The sequence below is a fragment of the Cervus canadensis genome, chromosome 2 (assembly GCF_019320065.1).
Source record: "Cervus canadensis isolate Bull #8, Minnesota chromosome 2, ASM1932006v1, whole genome shotgun sequence".
In the NCBI taxonomy this organism is placed as follows: Eukaryota; Metazoa; Chordata; class Mammalia; order Artiodactyla; family Cervidae; genus Cervus; species Cervus canadensis.
The window spans coordinates 21,969,959-21,995,532 of NC_057387.1; the positions used below are offsets into that span (position 1 = coordinate 21,969,959).

At 44.1% G+C, this 25,574-nt stretch overlaps 1 protein-coding gene and 1 non-coding gene across 30 annotated transcripts in view; both read right to left on the minus strand.

Annotated features, from left to right (window-relative positions):
* Window positions 1–663: 663 nt before the first annotated feature.
* Window positions 664–827, minus strand: LOC122437563. Its single transcript, XR_006268371.1, has one exon. It is a non-coding gene; the product is annotated as a U1 spliceosomal RNA (small nuclear RNA).
* Window positions 828–23,508: 22,681 nt separating this feature from the next.
* LOC122435175 (phosphodiesterase 4D interacting protein) overlaps window positions 23,509–25,574 on the minus strand; it is a 237,069-nt gene continuing 235,003 nt past the window's right edge. For 12 of the 29 annotated variants that reach the window (XM_043459169.1, XM_043459262.1, XM_043459162.1 and 9 more), the window contains 2 exons: window positions 25,222–25,273; window positions 23,509–24,548 (listed from right to left, as the gene is read on the minus strand). In XM_043459169.1, coding sequence (XP_043315104.1) covers window positions 24,403–24,548; window positions 25,222–25,273 — 198 coding nt within the window. In that variant the 3' untranslated portion in view covers window positions 23,509–24,402. Of the gene's footprint in view, window positions 24,549–25,221; window positions 25,283–25,574 lie in introns of all 29 variants that reach the window. The other 17 variants (XM_043459377.1, XM_043459245.1, XM_043459327.1 and 14 more) reach the window with 3 other exon arrangements.

Genomic DNA, 25,574 nt, shown 5'->3' on the forward strand with positions numbered 1-25,574 from the left:
ATTTTAAGCCAACTTTCTTCACTCTTTTTTTCTGCTTTATAAGGATGGTGTCATCGGCATACCCAGTTTTGTACTTTATATGATGTACTCTGCATATAAATAAGCAGGCTGACAAGATAGAACCTTTGATGTACCCTCTAGAGTCATTTAAAATGGCCCTGATGCTGGGAAAGATTGAAGGTGGGAGGAGAAGAGAACGACAGATGTTCAGATGGTTGGTTGGATGGCATCACCAAACCAACGGACTTCAGTTCGAGTAAACACCGGGAGATGGCGATGGACAGAGACCTGGCGTGCTGCAGTCCTGCAGTCCATGGGGTCTACAGAGTCGACAGGACTGAACTGAACTAGCTGCTGTAATATGTATATAAAAAACAACACATAACCTCTATGTTTAATAGTTAATATTTTGAGAGAGCAGTGTATTCCTTATTGAGGAGAACTTGTTCAGAAATGTTTACTTTTTGCAAACTCACGCACTGTAGCCTACTATGGTTTTCCTTCCATCTATGGGGTTTAACCAAGCAAGAAGTACTGGAGAGGGCTATTTTCTTCTCCAAAAAAAGCTCTCCGAGGGTTTCTTACGTTGCAAGAATACTGTAAGTCACTGGGAAAACCCCACACTACCGTATAAAAGAGTTCTATTTTTGAAACCACAGTTGCCAGGGGAAAGTGCACACGCAGTCCCCCACTACCACAAATTATGCAGTCGAGTTTTCCACATTTGAGGAAATTGCAGAGGTCAACACACCCGCAGTGCAATGGATGAGCCTCGCCCTGGGAGAACCACCTTCGTGCTGACAGTATCTCCCCTGCCAGGTAAGTATGAAATGATTCTGCCCGCCGCCCGCACAGCCTTAGACACGATCACTGTTCGCACAGGCTCATTTTGCTATTGCCTCCATCTCTTCCACCATCGTCCGCACCCCATCGTTTCCCGCGCCTCTCAGGCACCCCTAGCAACTATTCTAATAAAATCCAAGCACTATCTCCGAAAAACTTCCACAGCCGGCAAAGTGGCAGGCCAGGAACTGTCCCACTTCCGCTGCAAAATTTACATAAGCCCAGCCCCATTCAGGACCTATAAGGCGGTTCCTCTCCTCCAACCCACGCCCTGTCTCAAGCCCCTCATCTCCCCTCCCACCCCTGCCGAGACAACCAATGGGCAGGCCGGCTGCTAAAGGAGAAGTGACCTCATGATTCCCCACAGCTTAGGGAGCCCAGGAATCAGTGGAAACGGACCCTTCATTCTTTAGTTTAGATGTAGGGGAATTTAGCCAGCCTCCTTGCATTCTTAACCTTTGTTCTGGGTTACATGCTGGGAAGAGTAATTCTGTGGTCCTCTGTTATGCTGATTCAATTTTGTTTTAAGAAATAATAAGTTGTAAAACAATGGCTGTAACTATATATTTGTAGGAACAAAATAAACCATAGGTATGTGTTCTGTGTGTAGACATATAGATTTAGGGTGCTAACTTTAAAAAATGCACAGCGTGAGAATTATGAGTTCAAGTATTATTTGGGGCAAAATGAGGAGCTCAGGAGGCAGCATTTCAGATAGCTCTGAGAACTTGCTCCACAAAGGGAGGGGCGAAAGTCAGTGTATGTGTGATCTTGGTGAACAGAGAGTACATGCATTCACGTGCAGATTTTTTGCACAAGGTTACTGCTAGTCATGAGGATCACAAGTCACCGTGAAGGATTTTAGTGCTTTTCTAGGTACTAGGAGATATTCGGCTTCTGAAATAAAAAATAAATCCTAAAAATAAATATCTGAAGACTTGTTCTGCTAGTTTATCCCAGAGCACAGAGTGAGCTCATTTCTGCTCTCCACCGTGAACTCCTTTCAGGGGGTGTTGAAAATCAACAGCTGCAGCATTTAATCCTTGTAAAGGTAGATGGCAAGTGCCAGTTTGTAGTTGAGAAGAGTTATATCTCAAAGTTCTACTTGGTGTATTTTCTGTGCACCTTCTTACTTCATCCTCATGGTCTCCCAGGTACCATGTTTTTCCTTTTCTCACCGTACAGAATACAAAAGTTGAAGATTCTGAAAAAGAAGCTGATGACCAAAATAAGGGATAGAAAGGTGATGTGTTTGCTTAAAGAACGAGGTTTGTTTGTTTTCTTTTACTGAGTAAGACTGGGTTAGACCTGAGGGCAGGGAGTGGGAAGGCTGGAGAAGGCAACCAGCTTACTTTCAGACCAGAGAACAAGGAGTGGAGGAACTTGATCCTTGAAGTGCATTTGGCTTAAGGGGGAAGGTGACTAGCCTGGAGGGGGAATCTTGAACTCAGCATCTAGTTAACTTCCAGGAAGAACTGGCCTTTCTTTGAACAGCTGACACTACTCATCCTGCACACTGACTTTAAATATTCTTTATCTACCACTGTCCACAGTAGGAGTTTCCCATTGCTACTGTAACATGTTACTACACACTTAGTGACTTAAAACAACACATATTTATTATTTTGTGACTCTAGAGATCAGAAGTCCAAGATGCATCTCCCTGGGCAAAAATCAAAGTGACAGTTGGGTTGTGGTGATTCTTCCTGGAGATGCTAAGATAGAATCTCTTTCTTTGCCTTGTCCAGCCTCTAGAAGATGCCCACACTCTACTCTCATAGGCCACTGTATTCTTCAAAGATAATTACAGCTGATCAAGTTATTCTCACAACACATAATTCTGACACCAATTCTCCTTCTTCTGTCTGTATGAACCTTTGTGATTCCATGGGGCCCCCATCTCAAGATCCTTAATTTAATCACACCAGCAAATTCTCTTTTGCCATATCAAGTAACATCATCACAAATTCCAGGGACCCAGATGTGGGCATCTTTAGGGAAGCATTAGTCTACCACCACAGCCAGTCTCCCCAGTGAACACATTTCTGCAAGCATATCAGTCAGTGGTTTCTGCTCCATTCTGAAAGCGATCCAGGTGAAGCAAGTCAGTCCACTGCTTCTGAGGGTTAGCCAGTCAACAGCTGGGCCCCATACTGAGGCACCTGAGTCAAAGAGAGAGAAGGAAAATGCCTGTGGGGGGACGAATCTAAGGACACAGTGCCTGGGCAGTTCCCAGGAATCAGAGCTGAGAGCTGCAAATGGCTTCATGGGGGGAGGAGGCTGGGGAGGGTGTTGGGAGCTGAGTGTGTGTGTTTCCGTCCCCCCACCCCCTACAAATTCATATCTTGGACGCTAATCTCCAGTGAAGCTGTATTTGGGGAAGGAACTTTGAAGGATGTAATTAAATTTAAATGAGATCAAAGCCTTGGGGCGCTGATCTGATAGGATGTTTCAGTTTCAGTTCAGTCACTCAGTCCTGTCCGACTCTTTGCAACCCCATGGACTGCAGCACGCCAGGCCTCCCTGTCCATCACCAACTCCCAGAGTCTACCCAAACTCATGTCCATGGACTCGGTGATGCCATCCAACCATCTCATCCTCTGTCATCCCCTTCTACGCCTGTCCTCAGTCTTTTCCAGCATCAAGGTCTTTTCAAATGAGTCAGCTCTTTGCATCAGGTGGCCAAAGTATTGGAACTTCAGCCTCAGCATCAGTCCTTCCAATGAACCCTCAGGACTGATTTCCTTTAGGATGGACTGGTTGGATCTCCTTGCAGTCCAAGGGACTCTCAAGGGACTCTCCAACACCACAGTTGAAAAGCATCAATTCTTTAGTGCTCAGCTTTCTTTATATTCCAACTCGCACATCCATACATGACTAGTGGAAAAACTATAGCCTTGACTAGACGGATCTTTGTTGGCAAAGCAATGTCTCTGCTTTTCAATATACTGTCTAGGTTGGTCATAACTTTCCTTCTAAGGAGTAAGCGTCTTTTAATTTCATGGCTGCAGTCATGGTTTTAGAAAAGGCAGAGGAACCAGAGATCAAATTGCCAACATCCGCTGCATCATTGAAAAAGGAAGAGAGGTCTAGAAAAACATCTATTTCTGCTTTATTGACTATGCCAAAGCCTTTGACTGTGTGGATATAATAAACTGTGGAAAATTTTGAAAGAGATGGGAATACCAGACCACCTGACCTGCCTCTTGAGAAATCTGTATGCAGGTCAGGAAGCAACAGTTAAAACTGGACCTGGAGCAACAGACTGGTTCCAAGTAGGAAAAGGAGTACATGTCCTTAAATGAAGACATACCAGAGAGCTTGGGCTCCTGCCCTACCCCAGCTCAAGCAACAAGACCTTGTGAGGACCCAGTCAGGCAAGGACTATCTGCAAGCCAGGAAGAGAGCTTGCACCAGAAACTGAATTGCTGGGAAGTTCCAACTATGATCTTGGACTTCTCAAAACTGTGAGAAAACAGATTTCTGGTTAAGCCACCCAGTCCATAGCATTTTTTTTCTGGAAGCCCAAGTTGACGAACACAGGAGGTCACTTAGTCATTGACCTAAGCAGCTTCTCCTACCTGGCCCTTTTTGGGATCTGCCCCAGTCTTGTTGATTTCCAGTAATTAGCACTCACCACCTGCTTTGGCTTTTAAAGGCTGATGCATGACTTTTGAATGAGGAGTCATCACCTGGTTTAAGATTTCATAGCATAGTTAGACACAACTGAGCACCTAAGCACAGCACACAGCTCAGCAGCATGTGCTACATGCAGCAGTGGTCTGCAGCAAGGATCTCAGGGTTTCTGTTGAATGAGTTTGACATCTTCAAAAAAAACCACCCAGAATGGCCTGGGACAGCTGCTCATTCTTCAGGGTGACCCAATACCCCATGTGGCCTGCATTTCCTCTTCTCCTGGATGATTGCTATGCTGTGGATTCTCCACAACCATAGACAAGGGTTTGGGTGCTGGTGAAGAATCTCTGACTAATTCTGGGGAGGCTCAGGGAACAATGAAAGAACTCCCAGAATCTGGGCGTGGGAGGGGGCAGGGGCTGAGAGGCTGCTCTTCTGTGAATAAAGGAGATTGGAGGATGTGAGAGGAACTGGGGTGTGTGTGTGTGTGTGTGTGTGCCCATTGTGTGTGTCCAGGAAAAATTCAAGGGAAGTTCAAGAGAGGGCAGCTGCCATTCTGGGACCAGAGACTAGAGCACCTTGGCATTCAAGCTCTGCTCATCCTCCTCCTTCTTCTGCCTGTTTCCCTTTCTCCTCCCTGTCCTCACTAGCATCTCACCAGTGATTTATTGTTCCCTCTCCTCCTCCCTCTTCCTGCTCCTCTTGGATCACTCCCACTACCATACCCACCCTCCCACTCCCACACAAACAGGCCAGCAAAGGAGAGGGCTGAGCAGTCTGAGAGGAAGATGAGAGAATATTTTCCACCAGCCAGCCCAAGAAGCACAAATACATTTCTTTCTGGTTAGATTTTTGTTTGGAGGGGACAGAGTAAGATGGCTGCACCTCCACAGTTAACCAAGGCAGCACAGGCCTTAGGTCAACCCCGGGGATATGTGACCAAAAGTCAGGAACTCTGGACATGGATGGAGGACATCTGGTTCACAAGATCCCAGACAACTTAAAATCTTGGTGCCACCTTCTTTATAAGGCAAGTGCCAAGGGAAGGACCACATTGTACCCTCCTGGCTTTGTTTATGTAAGGCTGCATAGGTGTGTGTTCGTGTCTGACTCTTTTCGACCCCATGGATTGTAGCCCACCAGGCTCCTTTGTCCATGGGACTCTCCAGGCAAGAATATGGGATTGGTTTGCTATTTCTTCATCCAAGGTATCTTCCCAACCCAGGTATTGAACCTGTGCCTCCTACCCTGCATTGGCAGAAATCTGAGAAGGTGTATAGGCCTCATGTTCCTCCCTTTCCTGGATCTTTACCGCTGGTCCACCAGGGAGGCCCTGGTAGTTTAGTAGTTCTGCCTGTTCCCTTTTCTATGGGTCTTGTCATCTTCCCAAGCAGTGACCTTTCCTTTCATATCTCTTGCTTGAGGAGGCTAATTTAGAAATATCTCTTTGATATTCCATTTTTTCCATAAGCATTCTTTCATTCTGGACTTATTCCTTTTCAACAACATTCTGAGTCTTTTTGATTATTCAGTAAATATTTGTAAATAAAAATTGTTAATATTGATATATTGACTCAACTAATCAACACCCAGGTTGGCTCATAACCCTACTCCATCCACACAGGAAATGAGGCTCAGCTGTGGATGCCCATTGAACAGCATTGGGGAAACTCTGAAGGAAGTTTTGCTGGCACCTCCAGACACAATTGTATGGTCAAGTCACTCAAATGACTGTTCTCTTGCTATCTGCTCATTCTCCTTCACCAGCCACTCCTTCACCCACATGACTATCCAATCCCCTTAATTATCCGTTCAGTTCAGTTGCTCAGTTGTGTCCGATTCTTTGCGACCCCATGGACTGCAGCATGCCAGACCTCCCTGTCTATCACCAACTCCCGAAGTTTACACAAACTCATATCTATCGAGTTGGTGATGCCATCCAACCATCTCATCCTCTGTCATCCCCTTCTCCCATGTTCAATCTTTCCCAGCATCAGGATCTTTTCAAATGAGTCAGTTCTTCAAATCAGGTGGCCAAAGTATCGGAGTTTCAGCTTCAGCATCAGTCCTTCCAATGAACACCCAGGACTGATCTCCTTTGGGATGGACTGGTTGGATCTCCTTGCAGTCCAAGGGACTCTCGAGTCTCCTCCAACACCACAGTTGAAAAGCATCAATTCTTTAGTGCTCAGCTTTCTTTATAGTCCAACTCTCACATCCATACATGTATACTGGAAAAACCATCGCTTTGACTAGATGGACCTTGTTGGCAAAGTAATGTCTCTACTTTTTAATATGTTGTCTACGTTGGTCATAACTTTTCTTCCTAGGAGCAAGTGTCTTTTAATTTCATGACTGCAGTCACCATCTGCAGTGATTTTGGAACCCAAAAATAAAGTCTCTCAGTGTTTCCATTGTTTCCCCATCTATTTGCCATGAAGTGAAGGGACCAGATGCCATGATCTTAGTTTTCTGAATATTGAGTTTTAAGCCAACTTTCCCACTCTCTTCTTTCCCTTTCATCAAGAGGCTCTTTAGTTCTTCGCTTTCTGCCATAAGGGTGGTGTCATCTGCATATCTGAGGTTACTGATATTTCTCCCAGCAATCTTGATTCCAGCTTGTGCTTCTCCCAGCCCAGCGTTTCTCATGATGTACTCTGCATACAAGTTAAATAAGCAGGGTGACAATATACAGGCTTGACGTACTCCTTTCCCGATTTTGAGCCCCTTAATTATAGGGCTTACTCAATAACCAACTATGTGGTTGCCCCAACCCCAGCCTCTGGTTTCCCTGGTGATGGGTGAGCCAATCAGACATGAATGGTCCCTATAAATTGTAGTCCTCCCTCAGTTCTGTCCCCCCAGCCCCCCCAGTAGTGAAGATCCTTGCCTTGTTCCGCCTGCTGTTTGCTGAATACTGTGGTGTGTCACTCCAGGACCCTTTGTTTAGGAATTGTAAGAGTCTATATCCACTGAACGGTTGTTGTCTCTGTCATTGTCTATGCACTGTTTTTCTTTGGTGTTGCAGCTGGGGAATTACAAGGCTTGCAGGCCTGCATGGTAGGCCTCAGTGTACAAGTAGGAAGGAGGTGAGTGAGGAGACATGGGGGCAGCACTTCAGCATGGGAGGGACACAGGGAGCTTCAGCAAGTTTTGGAGAAAACTGAGAAGGTGTGTAGGCCTCATGTTCCTCCCTTTCCTGTATTGAAACTAGCTGTGAGTTATGGGGAGGTAGGACAAGCACTGACTAGTGTCCAGTTTGATAGCTAATGACTGAGTATCTGCAAGTGGGTTGCACAGAAGTGGTGGGTTTCCTAAAGCTCCTCCTCTCTGGAGCCTAGGAGTCTGAGGGCCCATGGTTGGGGATTGTCAGGAAGTAGCCCTTTCTAGAGTGAGAAAAGCTATGAGAGTTCGGGTTGTTGTGTCTAAGTAGCTCTGTTCTCTCCACCTTCGCTCTTTGCTTCTCTAATTGGTGATTGGTGCGGCCAGGGATCTGGAAATGCCCTCCTGCCCCTGAAAATGTGACTGGGTTGAGGCTGAAGCCTCTGGTTTTCTTCCCTAAGGACTTTGTTCTCATTGGAGAGCTGAGGTGTGGACTCTGGGCCCGGGTTGTAGAAGTTAGAGGTGGATCCTCTCCTGAGAAGTGCAAGCAGGTAAGTTACACATTTGGGAAACAGAGGCTCTCTGTTTGCTCATTGTCTGTCTCCAAGGACACTGTCCCAACCCAGCAGAAAACTCTGAGGACTCACATCCTGGTGGGACGAAGTCTGCTGGGCCGAACGCCTGGCTTTCCTGTGGCTCCTCTGCATGGATTCTTTGCCTGCATTTCATGTGCCCTGGGTGAGCTGTTCAGGAGGCTTTACTCCTAAATTGCTGCTGCTGCCACTTCGGTGTTGGCAAGATAAGGGCATGTGAAAGGTCTGGCCTCCCAGTGTCGGTAGCCTGGGGGAGAGTGTGGGCTGGAAGGCCACCTCAGTCAGTGGCTGAGGAGGCCCTGCAGACCTGGCTCCACCATGTGCCAATCACAGGACCAGGGCACAGAAGTCAGCAGTCAGCAAATGAGCAGATTTTGGATGGATGAGAAGTCAGGATTCTGGGGATCAGACCTGGTTATATCTGCAGTGAGGAGAGTTACTCTCTGAGCTCAGATACCACCACAAAAGGAGGGGAATGGTCCTTGCCCCCTGCCTTGCTGACTGTAAAAAGCCAGTAGAGGAAAGCCTACCAGAGTGCTTTGAAATCTGCAAAGTTCTTCCCAAGGGCAACCTTCAGATTCTCCGTAAACAGACCAGAAATAGGAGGCCCTGGGCCTCTCCTACTGCCTCCACAGGCAGTGAAACTGAGCCTGTGTTCCAGCTGCTCCCGCAGGCGGTCATTAAGGCAGATGGACTTCCCCAGGTGCTGACACAGGTTCCAGATTTCGCCAAGATGCTCCTCTAGCAGGTCAGCCCCTGAAGCCACCCACGAGGACAGGAGGAGGTGGAGATGGAGCATCCTGGTCACATGTGGGGGGTGGCGCTTGGCCAGCAAAATCCCTAAATATCACCATCCTCTCTCATTCAGACATCCAGAAGTTTAGGTGAGCTTCCTTGAAGAGCACACTGGCATCAAACACAGGATAGCCCCATGGGCCTAAGCAAGCCCCATGGGCCTCCTCCCATACAGGGGTATGTGTAAGGGAGCTGTAATACATATACAGTTACCAGGACAACTGGTAAGTGTAAGGGACTTCACATTTTTTTGGAAGGTAATTGAAGGTTGTAGACGTCACCCTAGCAATTGGAAAGGTGTGACCACCTCTTGAGTGTGATTTAGAGTGAGGTCTTCCCTATCCTACCCCACCTTAATACCTTTCCTTGTACTGATCCTTGAGCAAATATCCTTTAGCGAGGGACAAAGCCCTCTGCCACCCTTAGAGGGAAGGCCCAAGGTAAAAGTTAGGATGAGTTGACGTGGTTAACAACTGGTACTCAAGAATTCCCTCAAATTATTTTTATGGGGAAAGAAGAGTCTGCACTGATCCAGGGATCTGAAGACTGATAACAGAAGAGGAAAAACACCTCCAAGAAAAAAAAGGAAAATGCAGGAAAGAGCAGTGGGAGGGGTGCTAATGACCAGGGTGTTAATAAACATGTGATTGCATCCAATGCCTCATTTTGCTTGGATGCAGCTGAATCTGGACTGCATCCCCTCATTCACCTGTGTGGCTGCACCTTTCCACCAGGTGGAGACCAAGGAGCTATGAGTCTGAGGAGAGTTTGAACTGGGTTTGTACACAGGGCATGTTTATGGGGTGAGGATCTGTATAGCAACAACCCCTTTTTCTGTAATAACTCCTGATGATGGAAGATGTTCTGTGAACGATGGTGCCAGGTATCCTGGAAAGGTCTGAGAGTGGGCTGGGACGGGACCAGGGATCAGGGACTGAGAAGGACGTGGCTGTGAGAGGCAGACTCAGTCCGTGACTGTGAGAGGCAGAGGTCACTGACTCACTCACAGTCCTGCTCCGCCCCGAGGCCCAGGGTCGGGAGGATGAAGGGTGTGCTTAGAACGACTCAGCACAGCCAGGGCCGTTTCCTTTATTCCCACTCTGTGAGCAGGGGCCAGAGGAGACATGGAAAATGCTGCCCTGGTAGGACAGGGGTGGATCCTAAATGAGACTTCATTTCACAGGCTGACCTACTTGGGTTTGTGTTTACCTGTGGGCTTGGAGTGAAGCTGGTACATGGAGGAGCCTGAGGACAGGTCCCTGGATATGCTCCCTTTCTGAGACCTCATCATGTCCCACTGGCCACTGCTGCCCAGGTACCCAGGCTCCAGGATTCTGCCCAGTTCCGTGGTGCTCGTCAGAGGACAGAGGGGCTGGGTAGGGTTGAGGTAGTCGGAAGGTCTGGCTTCTGTATGGTTGGTTGGCAATGTAGCTGGGGAAGCAGGATGAGCACTGGTGACACCTAGGCAGAAGGAAACATGAGAAGCAGTCGCAGAACAGAAGGATCAGCCAGGAAACGTGTGATTGTGAAGAACAGACACGAGAGGGGACACACGGGCGGAGATCCCAGTCGGCTGCGGAATACCAGCGAGATGAAGACTTCCACCCTAGAAGCTATGACTTTCACCCCTAGTATTTGCCAGCATGAGACACAAGAGCTAGGGCATGAATAAAGCATCATAAAGTCACCCAGGTACACAAAAGGAAAGTCCTGTGGCCCTAATCCTGGCTCCTACGATAATGCCTCATGATGGAGTCCAGGGCAGTTCCTGGGTAGAACTCACTGGGAAAGTCAGAGGTTAAGAGTGTGATGGGCCATAGCACTGAGCACACCTGTGAACAGGAATATTTGTGTTCCTGTGAGTATTTGCTGTTCCGGAAGCTAAAGTGCCAGTATTTCCAGTTTTCCTTTGGGGTTGCCAGAAGAGGAAGGGGGCATAAATCCAGCTAGAATGGTGGCCCCAGTCACTCCAGAGTGAACGTTTTGCTGAGGTTGGGGGAGGTTCTGTGTAAGGTAAGGGGTGATTTGAATCTTAACACAATTCAAGGAACTGAAATGTCATCACTCGTGTCTGAAGAGTTGTGAACACTGTTCCATGCTTAGTCACTTAGGGGCCATGCTTAGTCACTTAGCCGTGTCAAATTCTTTGTGACCACATGGACTGCAGCCCACTGGGCTCCTCCTGGGGAGTCTCCAGGCAAGAATACTGGAGTGGGTTGCCATGCCCTCCTCCAGGGGATCTTCCCAACCCAGGGATCAAACCCAGGTCTCCCACATTGTAGGTGGATTCTTTACCAGATGAGCTACCAGGGAAGCCTTCCATGGGGGAGGGAGGACCCTTCATTTCATAGGCTGATGCTTTCATTGATCCTATGAAATCATGGACCTTCACATCATCTCTGCTTCTATGTAAAAAGAAGCCCAACTTGGTGGAGAGAGGGAAAGAGGTGAACTGGCTATAGTTTAGGATATTTACGCTCAGAAGACTATTTTCTTCCAGGGATTATCAACATAGGCAGCAGAGTAAAAACCAGCTGCACCTAAGAAATAGGAGTGAGAGCATGGTTTTCTCCAACCAAGCCAGCCCTTTGATGGGTTAGTGCAGTTGGCTGCTGCCAGTTTTGATCCTCATTTATAACTGTTTCTCAAATGTGGCTACATACTGGAATCATCTTAGACAATGTGAAAATATAACTGGACCTCCAGAGATTTTGCTTTAATTGGTATGGGGTATAGCTTGCGCAGTGGATATTTAAAACTATCCCAACTGATTCTATTATGCAGGAAAGTTTGATAAGTATGTCATGGGTCTCTCCCTCCCCAATTTTATGATATTGTTATTAGGATCACTAGACATTAAAGTGAGGGCTGAAAAATGTTAAGCATCTAAGTTATAGTCAGGATAAAAGATGTGACTTCCTATCACTTTCACACCCCTTTCAATCCCAACACCACACAAGACAGGAAGGAAATTAGTGGTTGTCGCCAGTTGGCTTACTTCCTCACTAAGGCCATAGGAGGTTCCACCTCTATCAGTAATAGTGATCAGTACAGAGCACATGCCCTAAACCATGCAGACGCCAGACAGACACTTACGCAAGGAAATTTTAGCTCCATAGTGACCTGAGAAGCTGCCATGCACCACTGTCCACTTGAAAGCTTGTTTCAAAGCAAAAGAGGAGTGTTGATGAGTGATGGTTCCTTTGAGAGGACTGTGCTTCACCTGGGAAAAGAAGGGCTACAGCCTTCCTCACCAAGGCTGGACCATCCAAACTCTGGATCATGGAACAGACTGGATGTGACTCCAGTTCAACCCACATTAGCAGACCCTTTCATGCACAATGCTCTCCTTCCTCCATATTTCCCTTTGGGCAAAGATAATGTGACTGTGTGGAAAGATGAAAGAAATGGAGGCAAGGAAAAGAGGGGCAATCTAGTGAACAGTCTTGCCTTTGGGCATGGAACAGATTTGTTATCCATCAATTATTGGTTCCAGGTCTGCTGTGGTAGCAAGTTCCAGGTCAGAGAGAATAGCGCCTTCCTGTCATCTCTAAAGAGAGAAAAGATTGTTGCAAGGGGCCTCCAGCACTATTCAGCAGGTAACCATTCTAGATAGAGAAGGTATAGTGGAAACGTGGAATCAGTAGTCAAAGAGCTGGGTCCAAGCCCATGTTGCCCCCCTTACTAGTGACCTTGAACAAGTAACCTCACTTCCTGAGTTTTAGTTCTCTGCCCTGGTAAGACCATGTTCACACTGGTAGATAAGCTTAAATCACTGTACCCATGTAGCACTGATAGCAGAAGGTAGCCTCTTAGACCTCACTGCCTGCTGGAAGGAAGATGTGCAGGCTCGCCTAAATAATAGACTCAGTCTAGCTGGTTCTGGAAACCACACTGGTGTCAGAGTAGACTGTGTAACCATTTTCAATAGTACTAAAGTGGTCCAAATGATATTTGGGGCTCCAGGTGTACACATTCTCAGCTGTGGTCTTAGGTCACTGGACATCCTTTGTATGGTGTTCCTACCATCAATCTCTGGCTCACCTTAGATCAGTGCGTGTTTGAAGGCATATCACAGTTTTGTAAACATTGTTGCCAACATGACAATAGTAGTATGTATGTTCTGTCTTGGCTATCATAAGATTTGTTGTTCAAGAATATGGAGTTACTTCCTCTAAGGAGAGAGTAGGGAAACTAACTAGGGTCCTGCCAAATCAAGAGCCATTCTGATAGTATCCTAAACATGGGCTGACATTTCCTGAGCTCAACCCAGAGACCCTACACTTTCCAGATTTGTTGGATTTCCTGGGTGTAGTCACAGATACTTTAGCAGACAAAAGTATTTATGTTGACTACAGAACTAGACAAAGAAGCATACTACATGTATATGCTACATTCCTTATCACCTCTTACTGTAATGGTCTCACTGAAAATGGGAAGGGGCAGGTGAAACACCTGGTATTCAAATCAGGTTATGGGACAAAATTGACAGTGTCAGTTGAATTTAAATTATCGTGTCTTCATGGATTAAATATTCAGTGGTCTTTATGGCCAAATATGTTGCTAAAGTTTCTTCCAAAATAATATATTCTTATGCATTTGCTCTGGAGAAGGAAATGGCAACCCACTCCAGTATTCTTGCCTGGAGAATTCTGTGGACAGAGGAGCCTGGTGGGCTGCAGTTTATGGGGTCACGAAGAGCTGGACATGACTGAAGCGACTGAGCACACACGCGTGCATTTGCTCATTTGCATCTCCAAAGGCCCAAAGCAATGTTTCTTTGTTACTTTGTGGTCCTTGTCATCATCTTCAGTCAACAAATCATCATTCCAGACCAAATTCTGAAATTTGAGTCAACAAATCATCATGCTTTCAGTGATGATTTTTCTACTCATGGTAACATTTTTTTTTCCTGGTAACATTTTTAAAGAACACATACTATCTTAAGCCCTATCGAAAATGGTTCCCATTGTACAAGTAACTATAAAATAAATCATAATTCTTAACTAGCTTTTCCCTAGTGAGCAAGTACTGGCCAGGACTTCAGAGGTTTTTAATTAGCTTGGTAATAATTGTTTAATATGTAGTACATAGTATTAGGATTATTTTTACTAGCACTTCAGGTAAATCAGTGCAATGTGACTTTAGGCAAGTCACTTAATATTCTTTGTATTTCAATTCTCATTTTAGGAAGCATTTGGATAACTATTTTTTCTGCCACAGATACACTTTTGAGCTTCCTCACTCAGCAATATCATTCCTTTGCCGGGAGAAATATCAATAAGCTCAGATATGCAGATGACATCACCCTTATGGCAGAAAGTGAAGAAGAACTAAAGAGCCTCTTGATGAAAGTGAAAAAGGAGAGTGAAAAATTGGCTTAAAACTCAACATTCAGAAAATTAAGATCATGGCATCCAGTCCCATCACTTCATGGCAAATAGATGGGGAAACAGTAGAAACAGTGACTTTATGTTTTTTGGGCTCCAAAATCACTGCAGATGGTGACTGCAGCCATGAAATTAAAGGAAGCTTACTCCTTGGAAGGAAAGTTATGACCAACCTAGACAGTATATTGAAAAGCAGAGACATTACTTTGCCAATAAAGGTCCATCTAGTTAAGGCTATGATTTTTCCAGAAGTCACGTATGGATGTGAGAGTTGGACCATAAAGAAAGCTGAGCACTAAAGAATTGATGATTTTAAACTGTGGTGTTGGAGAAGACTCTTGAGAGTCCCTTAGACTGCAAGGAGATCCAACCAGTCCATCCTAAAGGAAATCAGTCCTGTTGAAGCTGAAACTCCAATACTTTGACCACCCCATGTGAAGAGCTAAGTCATTGGAAAATACTCTGATGCTGGAAAAGATTGAAGGTGGTAGGAGAAGTGGATGACAGAGGATGAGATGGTTGGATGGCATCACCAACTCAATGGAGATGATTTTGAGTAAACTCTGGGAGTTGGTGATGGACAGGGAGGCCTGGTGTACTGCAGTCCATGGGGTCACAAAGAATCAGGCACGACCGAGCTACTGAATTGAACTGTAATGAGAGGTGGGGCCCCAGCATTGAGAAGCAATTTGCTCACGCCTTCCTTCACTTCACTAGTCATAGTGCTTAGTGGAACACTTGGATATTGTGGCCATTGTCACCCTTGTGAAACCACCAGCCTAGCCAATCCCACACATATATCAGGAGAACTTCCCATAGTTTGGACTCACAAACCATGGGATAATGTAGGTTAGAAGATGACTCTCTTTTTTTTGCCCACATCTCTCTTCCTGACTCAAGCTGCTGTGCCTCTAAACATTCTTGAGCCTGCATGGTATATATCCTTTTCACCTCTGATCCTGGCTTATATTTCCCCATGTACATCTGAGAAACACAGCCACAGATTCCTGGTATGTGCCAACCCAGGTAGATCCAGCAACTGTTGCATAGAAACTGCCCTCGCATCCTCTCCACTGAATATACTGATTTCCCCAAGGCAGGTAAAAGTAACGTAGGTTTACTACTTGTATTGAAGGTGATATATATGAAATTTTAAAATGCCTCTGACAAGTAGGAAAGAGATCCTGTGGAACTGTAATAAAATTCATTAGTTACACATACAGAGTCTAATTCTCATAGAAACTTAAAAACTACAGTCAACAGAAGATGAAATAGGGAAATAGGCATGCTAAAACTGACTTCAGTTTACATAAAACCCAGTATGTTGCCATGGGGGGAATCTGAATCAACATTATAATGAGAGATATCAGGAATAATAAAGTTGGGGAAAATATACCTTTGCTAAATTGACTAGTCACATGCTTCAGCCAAAGAAAAGTGAAAGTGTTATTCACTCAGTCATGTCCGACTCTTCGCCACCCCATGGACTGTAACCCGCCAGGCTCCTCTGTCCATGGAATTCTTCGGGCAAGAAGACTGGAGTGGGTTGCCTTTCCCTTCTCCAGGGAATCTTCCCGACCAGGGATCAAACCTGGGTCTCCTGCATTGCAGGCAGATTCTTTACCGTCTGAGCCACCAGGGAAGCAAGTTTAAGCTAAGGAAAGTATTATTCTCAAATTGTCTTCACACTGAAAAAGATGTGAAAGATTGGTAAAGTCTAAAAGAAGAATGTGTAAAATCTTACATTTTTCTTTGAGGAAAAGCAACAAGGACAGTTCAAATAGAAACAGATTGATGAATGACCTCAATAGAGTCCTGCATAAATGAAAGTTACTGGGAAATATTGCCACCTTGATGTTTTTGCCTGTATACACAACACTGAACAAGGAGAAATTCTCAGATTGAGAAACAGTGTTTGCAGGATCAGAGCAGGGAAGCCTGAAATTGCAAGGGGCTGTTGGGAAAGATGGTCTCCTTCATCAGAGACCTTCAGAGAGGAGCTAAATAGCCTTTCCTCTGACTTATTGAGCCCTGTTCTCTGTGGCTAGCACTCTAATGTGATGTGGGTGTCTGATAAAGCTTCCTGGCTTACCAGGTGTATCCAGGGACTGCATTTAAACCAGAAGATAAGAATCACAGCCTTCTTGTCTCCAGCATAATTCAAAACACCTTTGTTTTCCTTAGAGTTGTTCACTGTTGCTTGTTTCTCTTCTCACACACTTCCGGGTCCTTCATTTCCTCCTCGTGGCTGTTATCTCTTCTTGTCCTCCCACCCACAGATGGTTCCAGGCCCAGATGCCCAAGAAAGCAGTTATCTGAATCATTCCCTAGGGCTGACTCTTCCTTTAGGAGCTGCCTTTGTGCTGCCATGTTTGGATAGGACCTCTTTGTCACCTGACCTTTTTATGTATTTTTTAAATTTTAGCAGTTTTTTTAAATAGTATTGTGTTGCAGGTATACAGCAAAGCTATTCAGTAATATATATATTTATTTTTTCAGATTCTTTTCCATTATAGATTATTAAAAGTATTGAATATGGTTTCCTGTGCTATACGGTAAATCCTGGTTGTTTATCTATTTTATATATAGTAGTGTGTACCTGTAAATCCCAAGCTCCTAATTTATACCTCTCTCCTTATTTCTCCTTTGGTAACAATAAATTTGTTTCTATGGAAGTCTGTTTCTATTTTGTGAATAAATTCATTGTATTATTTTTTAGATTGCACATATAAATGATATCATAAAATTGTCTTTCTCAGCTTCATTCAGTATGATAATCTCTAGGTTCATCTGTGTTGCTGCAAATGGCAATATTTCATTGTTTTTCATGGCCAACTTCACATCTTCCTTATCCGTTCTCCTGTCCATGGACACTTAGGTTGTTTTCATGTCTTGTCTATTGTATATAGTGCTTCTATGAACATTCAGGTAAACATTGTGGTACAGCTATCTTTTTAAAATAGAGTTTTCATTATTTTTTAAAATTTTATTTTAAAAATTTATTTTTAATTAGATGATAATTGCTTTACAATGTTGTGTTAGTTTCTGTCATACAGCAACGTGAATCAGCTATAACTGTACCTATATACTCTCCGTCTTGAACCTCCCTCCCACCCCACTCATCCTATCCATCTAGGTTGTCACAGATTACCAAGCTGGGCTCCCTGTGTTATATAGCAGCTTCCTACTAGCTGTTTTACATATAGTAGTGTCTATATGTCAATACTACTTTCTCAATTTGTCCCACCCTCTCCTTCTCCCACTGTGTCCACAAGTCCTTTCTTTACATCTGCATCCCTATTCCTGCTCTGAAAATAGGTTCATCAGTACCATTTTTCTAGATTCCATATATATACATTAACAAGCACTGACCCTTGTTTTCAAGTATGTTGACTCATAATTTATATCTACTTGCTTTAAATTGGAAGTCATACTAGTGCAAACACATTCTAAAAGATCTACATTTTTATAATCCCCTTCCCCACATTTTGTGACTTCGTCCTATTTTATATCTTCATGCTTATCTTCTTACTGCTATTTGTATTTATAATTGCTTTGACAATTTTTTAATTGTTTTTTAAAATCTCTACTGGCTTATTTAAGTGATCTTCACTCCTTTTATGTATACCTTTCCAACTGTGATGCTCCTTTTGTATAGATTCTTGTTTCCTTTCTCTTTAAAGAAGACCCTTTAATATTTCTTTTGGGGTTAGGTTTAACCTTGCTGAATTCTTTTAGTTTTTACTTGGCTGAGAAACTCTTTATCTCTCCATCTATACTAACTGATCATTTTGCTGGGTATAGGACCCATGGTTGAAGGTTTTTCCCTTCCTGGACTTCAAGTGTATTATGCCACTCCTTCTGGCCTGCAAAGTTTCTTCAGAGAAATCAGCTGATAGCTTATAGAAGTTGTATTTTAATTGATTCTTTCTTTTTCTCTTGCTGCATTTAGAATCCTCTTGTTACCTTTAATTTTTGCCATTTGAAGTGTGATATGTCTTGGTATAAATCTGTTTGTGTTCATCTTGTTTAGGACCCTCAGTGCTTCCTGAACCTGGATTTCTACTTCCTTCTTAGATTTGAAAAGTTTTAAGCCATAATTTCTTCAAATATATTTTCAATCCCCCTTTCTCTTTCTTTTCCTTCTGGAATCTCTATTATGTGAAGGCTGGCATGATCTCTGTTGTCTCATAGGTCTTGTAAGTTGTGTTTTTTTAAAATTTTGTCTTTCTGTCTCCTCTTTGGATTTGCTTTCCATTATGCTGTCTTCAAGATCACGTATTCATTCTTCTATGTCATTGAGTCTGCTCTTCATTGTTTCTAGATTATATTTCTGTCTTGGCAGTTGAATTATCTATTTTTTATTGGTTCATATTTATGGTTTCTAGATCCTTGTTACAGTGACCTACATTTTCTGTTGATACTTTTTCTTAATTCAGTTAGCATTTTATTACCTCCTCTTTCATCGAACTACAGTTGATTTACAATGTTGTGTAAATTACTGCTGTATAACAAAGTCACTTAGTTATACATACACACATATATATTCTTTTTCCATTATGGTTTATCATAGGATACTGAGTATAGTTCTCTGGACTATATAGTAGGACTTCATTGTTTATCCATTCTGCATATAAAAGCTTACATCTCCTAACCACAGCCTTCCATTCCATACTTCCCTCAGTCCTCTCCCCCTTGGCAACACTAGTCTGTTATCTGTGTCCATGAATCTGTTCCATGGATAGGTTCATTTGTGTTATATTTTAGATTCCACATATAAGTGATATCATATGGTATTTGTCTTTCTCTTTCTGACTTACTCCACTTAGTATGATCATCTCTAGTTGCATCCATGTTGCTTCAAATGGCTTGATTTTGTTCTTTTTTATGGTTAAGTAGTATTCCTGTGTGTGTGTGTGTGTGTGTGTGTGTGTGTGTGTGTATCACATCTTCTTTATCCATTCATCTGTCAATGGACATTTAGGTTCATTCCACGTCTTGGCTATTGTGACTACTGCTGCTATGAACATAGGGGTACATTTACCTTTTTAAATTAGAGTTTTGTCCAGATATATACCCAGGAATGGATTGCTGGTTCAAATGGCAATTCTATTTTTAGTTTTCTGAGGAACTTCCATGCTATTTCCCACTGTGGCTACACCAACTTATATTTCTGCCAAGAGTGCAGAAGAGTTCCCTTTCCTCCACACCCTCTCCAAACTTTTTTACTGGTAGACATTTTAGTGATGGCCATTCTGAGTGGTGTGAGGTGGTACCTTATTTTAGTTTTGATTTGCATTTCTCTAATAATTAGCCATGTTGAGCACTTTTTTATGTGCCTATTGGCTATATGTATTTCTTTGGAGAAATGTCTATTTAGGTTTTCTGCCCATTTTGGGGTTGGGTTGTTTTTGTTTGTTTCTTGTTGAGTTATATGAGGTGTTTGTGTATTTTGAAAATTAAGCCCTTCCTGACTGCATTATTTGAAAGTATTTTCTCCCATTCTATAGGTTGTCTTTTCATTTTCTATATGGTTTATTTTGCTATGCAAAAGTCTGTAAGTTTGATTAGGTTCCATTTGTTTACTTTTGTTTTTATTTCTATTGGGAGACTGACCTAAGAAAATGTTGGCACCGTTATGTCAGAGAATGTTCTGCTTATGTTCTCTTCCAGTTTTATGGTGTCATGTCTTATGTTTAAGTAGTTAAGCCATTTTGAGTTTATTTTTGTGTATGGTGAGAAGATGTGTTCTAATTTCATTGATTTACATGCAGCTCTCCAACTTTCCCAACACCACTTGCTGAAGAGACTGTCTTTTTCCCATTGTATGTATGTTCTTGCCTCCTTTGTCAAAGGTAAATTGACCATAGATGTGTGGGTTTATTTCTGGGCTCTCTATTTTGCTCCATTAATCCACATGTCTATTTTTGTCTTTTTTAAAATTTCATTTCAATTTATTCACATTATACACAAGTTTTCAAGATATTTTTGTCTTAATACCACATAATTTTTATTACTATTGTTTTGTAGTATTGTCTGAAGTCTTAGAGGGTTATGTTTCCAGCTTTGTTATTTTTCCTCATGATTGCTTTCACAATTCTAAATTTTTTATGGTTTCTTATGAATTTTAGGATTATTTGCTCTAGTTATGTGAAAAATGTCATGGATGATTTTAAAGGGATTGCATTAAATCCATAGATTTTTTGGAGTAGTATGGCCATTTTAACAATATTAATTCTTCCAATCCAAGAGCTGGGATATCCTTCTATTTCTTTGAATCATCTTCAATGTCCTTTATTAATGTTGTATAGTTCTCAGCATAGAAATCTTTGACTTCCTTGGTGAGGTTTATTCCTAAGCAGTTTATTTTTGGGATTGCAATTTTTTTTTTTTTGTAATTATTTTTTTTTTTTCCACTGGGTTTTGTCATACATTGATATGAATCAGCCATGGATTTACATGTATTCCCAATCCCGATCCCCCCTCCCACCTCCCTCTCCACCCGATTCCTCTGGGTCTTCCCAGTGCACCAGGCCGGAGCACTTGTCTCATGCATCCCACCTGGGCTGGTGATCTGTTTCACCATAGATAGTACACATGCTGTTCTTTTGAAATATCCCACCCTCACCTTCTCCCACAAAGTTCAAAAGTCTGTTCTGTATTTCTGTGTCTCTTTTTCTGTTTTGCATATAGGGTTATCGTTACCATCTTTCTAAATTCCATATATATGTGTTAGTATGCTGTAATGTTCTTTATCTTTCTGGCTTACTTCACTCTGTATAAGGGGCTCCAGCTTCATCCATCTCATTAGGACTGATTCAAATGAATTCTTTTTAATGGCTGAGTAATATTCCATGGTGTATATGTACCACAGCTTCCTTATCCATTCATCTGCTGATGGGCATCTAGGTTGCTTCCATGTCCTGGCTATTATAAACAGTGCTGCGATGAACATTGGGGTGCACGTGTCTCTTTCAGATCTGGTTTCCTCAGTGTGTATGCCCAGAAGTGGGATTGCTGGGTCATATGGCAGTTCTATTTCCAGTTTTTTAAGAAATCTCCACACTGTTTTCCATAGCGGCTGTACTAGTTTGCATTCCAGGATTGCAATTTTTAAAGCTATAGTTTCTTTACATTCCCTTTCTGATATTTCATTGTTGGAGTAAAGAAATGCAACCAATTTCTGTGTGTTAACCTTGTATCCTGCTAACTTACTGAATCTGTGTATCAGTTCTAGTAGTTTTTGTGTGGAGTCCATAGGGATTTCTATATATATTGTCATATCTGCATATAATGACAATGTTAAATCTTCCTCTCCATTTGAATATCTTTAATTTTTTTCATGTGTGATTGCTATGGCTAAGACTTCCAATACTGTGTTGAATAGAAGTGGTGAGAATGGGCATCCTTGTCTTGTTCCAGATTTTAGTGAGAAGGCTTTCAGTGTTTCACCATTGAGTTGTATATTGGCTGTGATTCTGTCATAAATAACTTTTATTATCTTGAGTTATTACCTCCTTTGTGCACTCCTGGTCTAGTAGACTGGTGAGATCTGTTTCATTATTTGTTCTTTCAGGGACTTTCTTTTGTTCTTTGAATTGGGAGTAGATCTTCCTTTTCATTTTACTTAACTTTCTCTGTCTGTATGATTTTAGGAGAAACAGTTATCTATTGTGGTCTTGAATGGCTGATTTTATGTGGGAGTGTCCCTGTGTAGCCTCCATGAGTCTCATATTTTTGGTGTGAGGGCTGGTTTCAGATGGATGCCAGTCATGTCTTTCCTCAGTTTGTGCTGGTCATTATCCCCTTGATAGTGGGGTGTGATTGGTGGTATAGTATCAAAAGCCTGTGCTGGATGTGAGGTGGGGCTTCCTCTCTGCTCTGTGTCATGGCTGTCTCAGGGGTAGGGTGTGTTCCCCAGTTGTTGGAGTAGAAGCCTTGAGGGTTGGGCTTAATCAGGCTGTTGCCCTTGAGTACATGCCCTGCCCCATGGAAGTGAGTGGTGAAGCAAGTGAGGGCCATGTATTCACACAGGATATACATCTACAGCTCCACTCAGGGGCAGCCCAAGGTTATGTTCCTATTGTTTGTCTCAGATCTAGTATAAGGCTGTGGTGTGGAGTGGGCTGGGGCTGGAGGTTGGGGGGTTGTGGCTGCACTGCTGCCTGAGATCTGGGTTGCCTCTGTGGCAGACCTCACCCAGGACTTGTCTGCCCATATCTAGCGCTCAAATGGAAGACAAACCTCTCCATACATAGTGTGGTGTGTTCGTGATGGCCATCGAAGCCCCAGCTGGACCCTACCCCAGGGCCTCTGGGCTGTCTCTGCCTAGTTAGGTCATGTCCTCTCTCAGGGCCTGTCTGCTCAAGATTCATCCCTTGGCCCTTGCATACTCCTGTTGTGCTGCCCTCTGCACACACTAATGTTTGCTGCACCTACCCCTGTTGCTCTGAGCCCTTACTGACTATGGCATCTGAGGCTATTCCAGGAGTACCCTGGTCTGTCTCTGCAAAGCTAGATCGAGTCTCTGTCAAGATCTTGTGCCAGACTGTGGTGTGGAGTGAGTGGAGTCAGGGCATTGGCCCCTTTGGATTGGGAAATACAGCAAGGAGGCTGCTCACAGTGCACGACTCTCCACCCTGATTGTCAGCAACCCAGCATGTGCTCCTGATAAGTAGTCTAGACTTCTCCAATCCTTCAGTCTCAGATTGCCCAGGAGGCAAGGGGGCCGGGCCACTCCTTGCAGGACTCCAGGACTGGGATGTCCAAATTGTGACTTGACCTGCTAACTCGAGGGCCAGGGTCTATCCTTGTGGACCTTCTCTTTGCGGATCCCGCCCAGGGGCCCAGGGCCCAACCTGATTCTTTTCTTTCCCATCCTACCGAGTTATGTGTAGATCCTTCTTGCAGCTTTGGTTTTCAGGAGTTATGTGAGTTTCCAGTTAGTTTCCATTAAGAAGTGTCCCACATGTGAATGTATTTTTGATGTGTTTGTGGGGGAGGGGATCTCCATACCAACCACTATAGCATCTTGATTCTGCTTCAGATGCTGAGCTTTTTAGTGAGTTTGTCTTTCCTATTCTTACACACTCACCCTGCAGACTGGTAAGAAATTGGAAAGTAAGCAGGCAAAGAAAACTATTTTTTTGATACATAGTTTGCTTTAATAGCCACCAAAAAGACTGTGTCATTTCCTTTCACTGACCCTGTCCACCAGTTATGTTAGCCTTCCACATATCACTATAGCAACATATATAAATATATATCATACATTTATACACACATACACACTTTCTAAAGCACTTTTGTGAAGACACAGACTAGGCTTCAGCACAAGCACAACTGGGGGCCTCTTGCAGGTCACTTAAAAGTGATCACCGGTTTGCTTTACACAAGACTTTCAGTGGGCTTGCTGTGGCCATTAGTCCCTAGTTCCCAGAGAGAAGTTGGGATGACAAAAGGGGACAGTATATGTAAAGTCAGTACAGCTTTTGGAGATCACAATAGAATATAAGAAGGAGGTCTAGGCTAAGCATGAGATGGCATGGGATGGCATATGGGAGTCACCACTCCCACCACATGGATTCAAAGAACTCAGGTGCTGCAGTGTAGACTGATGCCCAGCCTGACAGTGACCCAGCTGCATGGGTCCTGGGTCAGGTAGTCGGGCCCCTGCCCACACTGTCCTGCAACACACCGCTGCTCAGGCCTGTGCTTTCAGATCTGCCAAGGAGCTCCAATGTGGGGACCACATGCTCCAGTGTGGGGAAGCAGGTCCTGTTTCCCCTGAGCTGACCCTCTGAGGACAGGTGATGAGGCAAAAAATGTCTGTCGCTGGCTCCCACGCCCCAGGGTGTTCAGAAGCACTGTCACAAGGTCCTCTGCTCACTAGGCATGTTTTCCTTAGTGCTGAGCCACGGGGACCCTGGCTGGTTATTCCTCAACTGCAGGAAAGGCCCTCTGCCTTTCACCCTGCCCACGAGGCCATATCTCTGACTCCTTCCAGACCCTCCAGTAGGTGTGGAGGAGGGCCCAGATCCTCCTCAGCAGACAGGGAGCTGGGAAGAAGGGGCGCAGGCCCATCCTTCTTGCTGTTTTAAGGACCTCTGGTGGCTTCGCTTCTTGCATGTCTCCTGGAAGGCAAGGGTCACAGGACTGGAGTGCATGGCAGGGCCCTTAGGGATTTCACCTGGAGACCAAAGTAACACAGTGGAAGTCAGAGTCCTTCATCAGGTCCTGCTGCTGGCTCACTGAGGCTGAGAGGGCTGAGTGGTGACAGAAGCCAGGATCGCGGTGGGAGCCTGTCAGGAGGATGAGCTGAAGGGAGGCGCTGAGGTCTGGGGAGCAGCTGGTGCCACCAGGTCAGAGTGAAAGCTTCCCACACCACCTGTGGTCAGGTCTCTGCTCAAAGCCACTGCACACCAGGTGGCCAGACCCTACGGCTCCCTCTTCCCCTGAAGAGGGGAAGAGCTCACTCTCCATTTTGCTTGGGAGAAAGAGGATGACTTTTGTCATTTCCCAGGAAAAGATATGCTTAGCATGAAACAGGCACATGTAGAAGTGGCCTGCTGTAAGAAGGAGAGGACATTTTGAGGCGGGCCCCTTGTTAAGTTTATGTTCTGTTTACTTGATGAGGAGATGGGGGGCACAGGTCAGCAGGGCCCTCAGAAATCACCTAAGTCTAGTGCCTCCTGTTACAGATAAGGGTCAGTGGTCTCACAGAGACTGGGGCCAGCCAAAGCCACACAGCCAGTTAGTGACAAGCCTGGGATTAGAACTTGGGCCCTGGTCCATTTCCAGTGGCCTAGCAGAAGTGGGAAGGAGACTTCCAAGCCAGCGGGTATGAGAGGCTGTTGGGTTACCTTTGCTGGGACAGGAATAAGGCTTTACAGAAGCAGTCTTGTAAGAGTTCTTCTAAAAAGGCTCAGGAAAGAAAGGAATCAGAAGAAATTAGCAGGAAAAAAATCAGGGTTAAATTATGGCCCAACCCATTTTCACACTGTGGGGTCAACATCCTTTTAGGTTACAATTTAGGAACATTCCTAGGAATGGGCTCAACTGATTATGGCAAAGCTTTAAAGTCCAAGGTAAAAAGCTTAGTTTTTGACTTTGAAGCCATTTTTAACACCTCAAGTTTTTTTTCAAAGTGGCTGCTAGAGAATGCATTGGTATTTTAAATAAACGTAGAGAATGCCTGCCTTATAGATAATCTTTC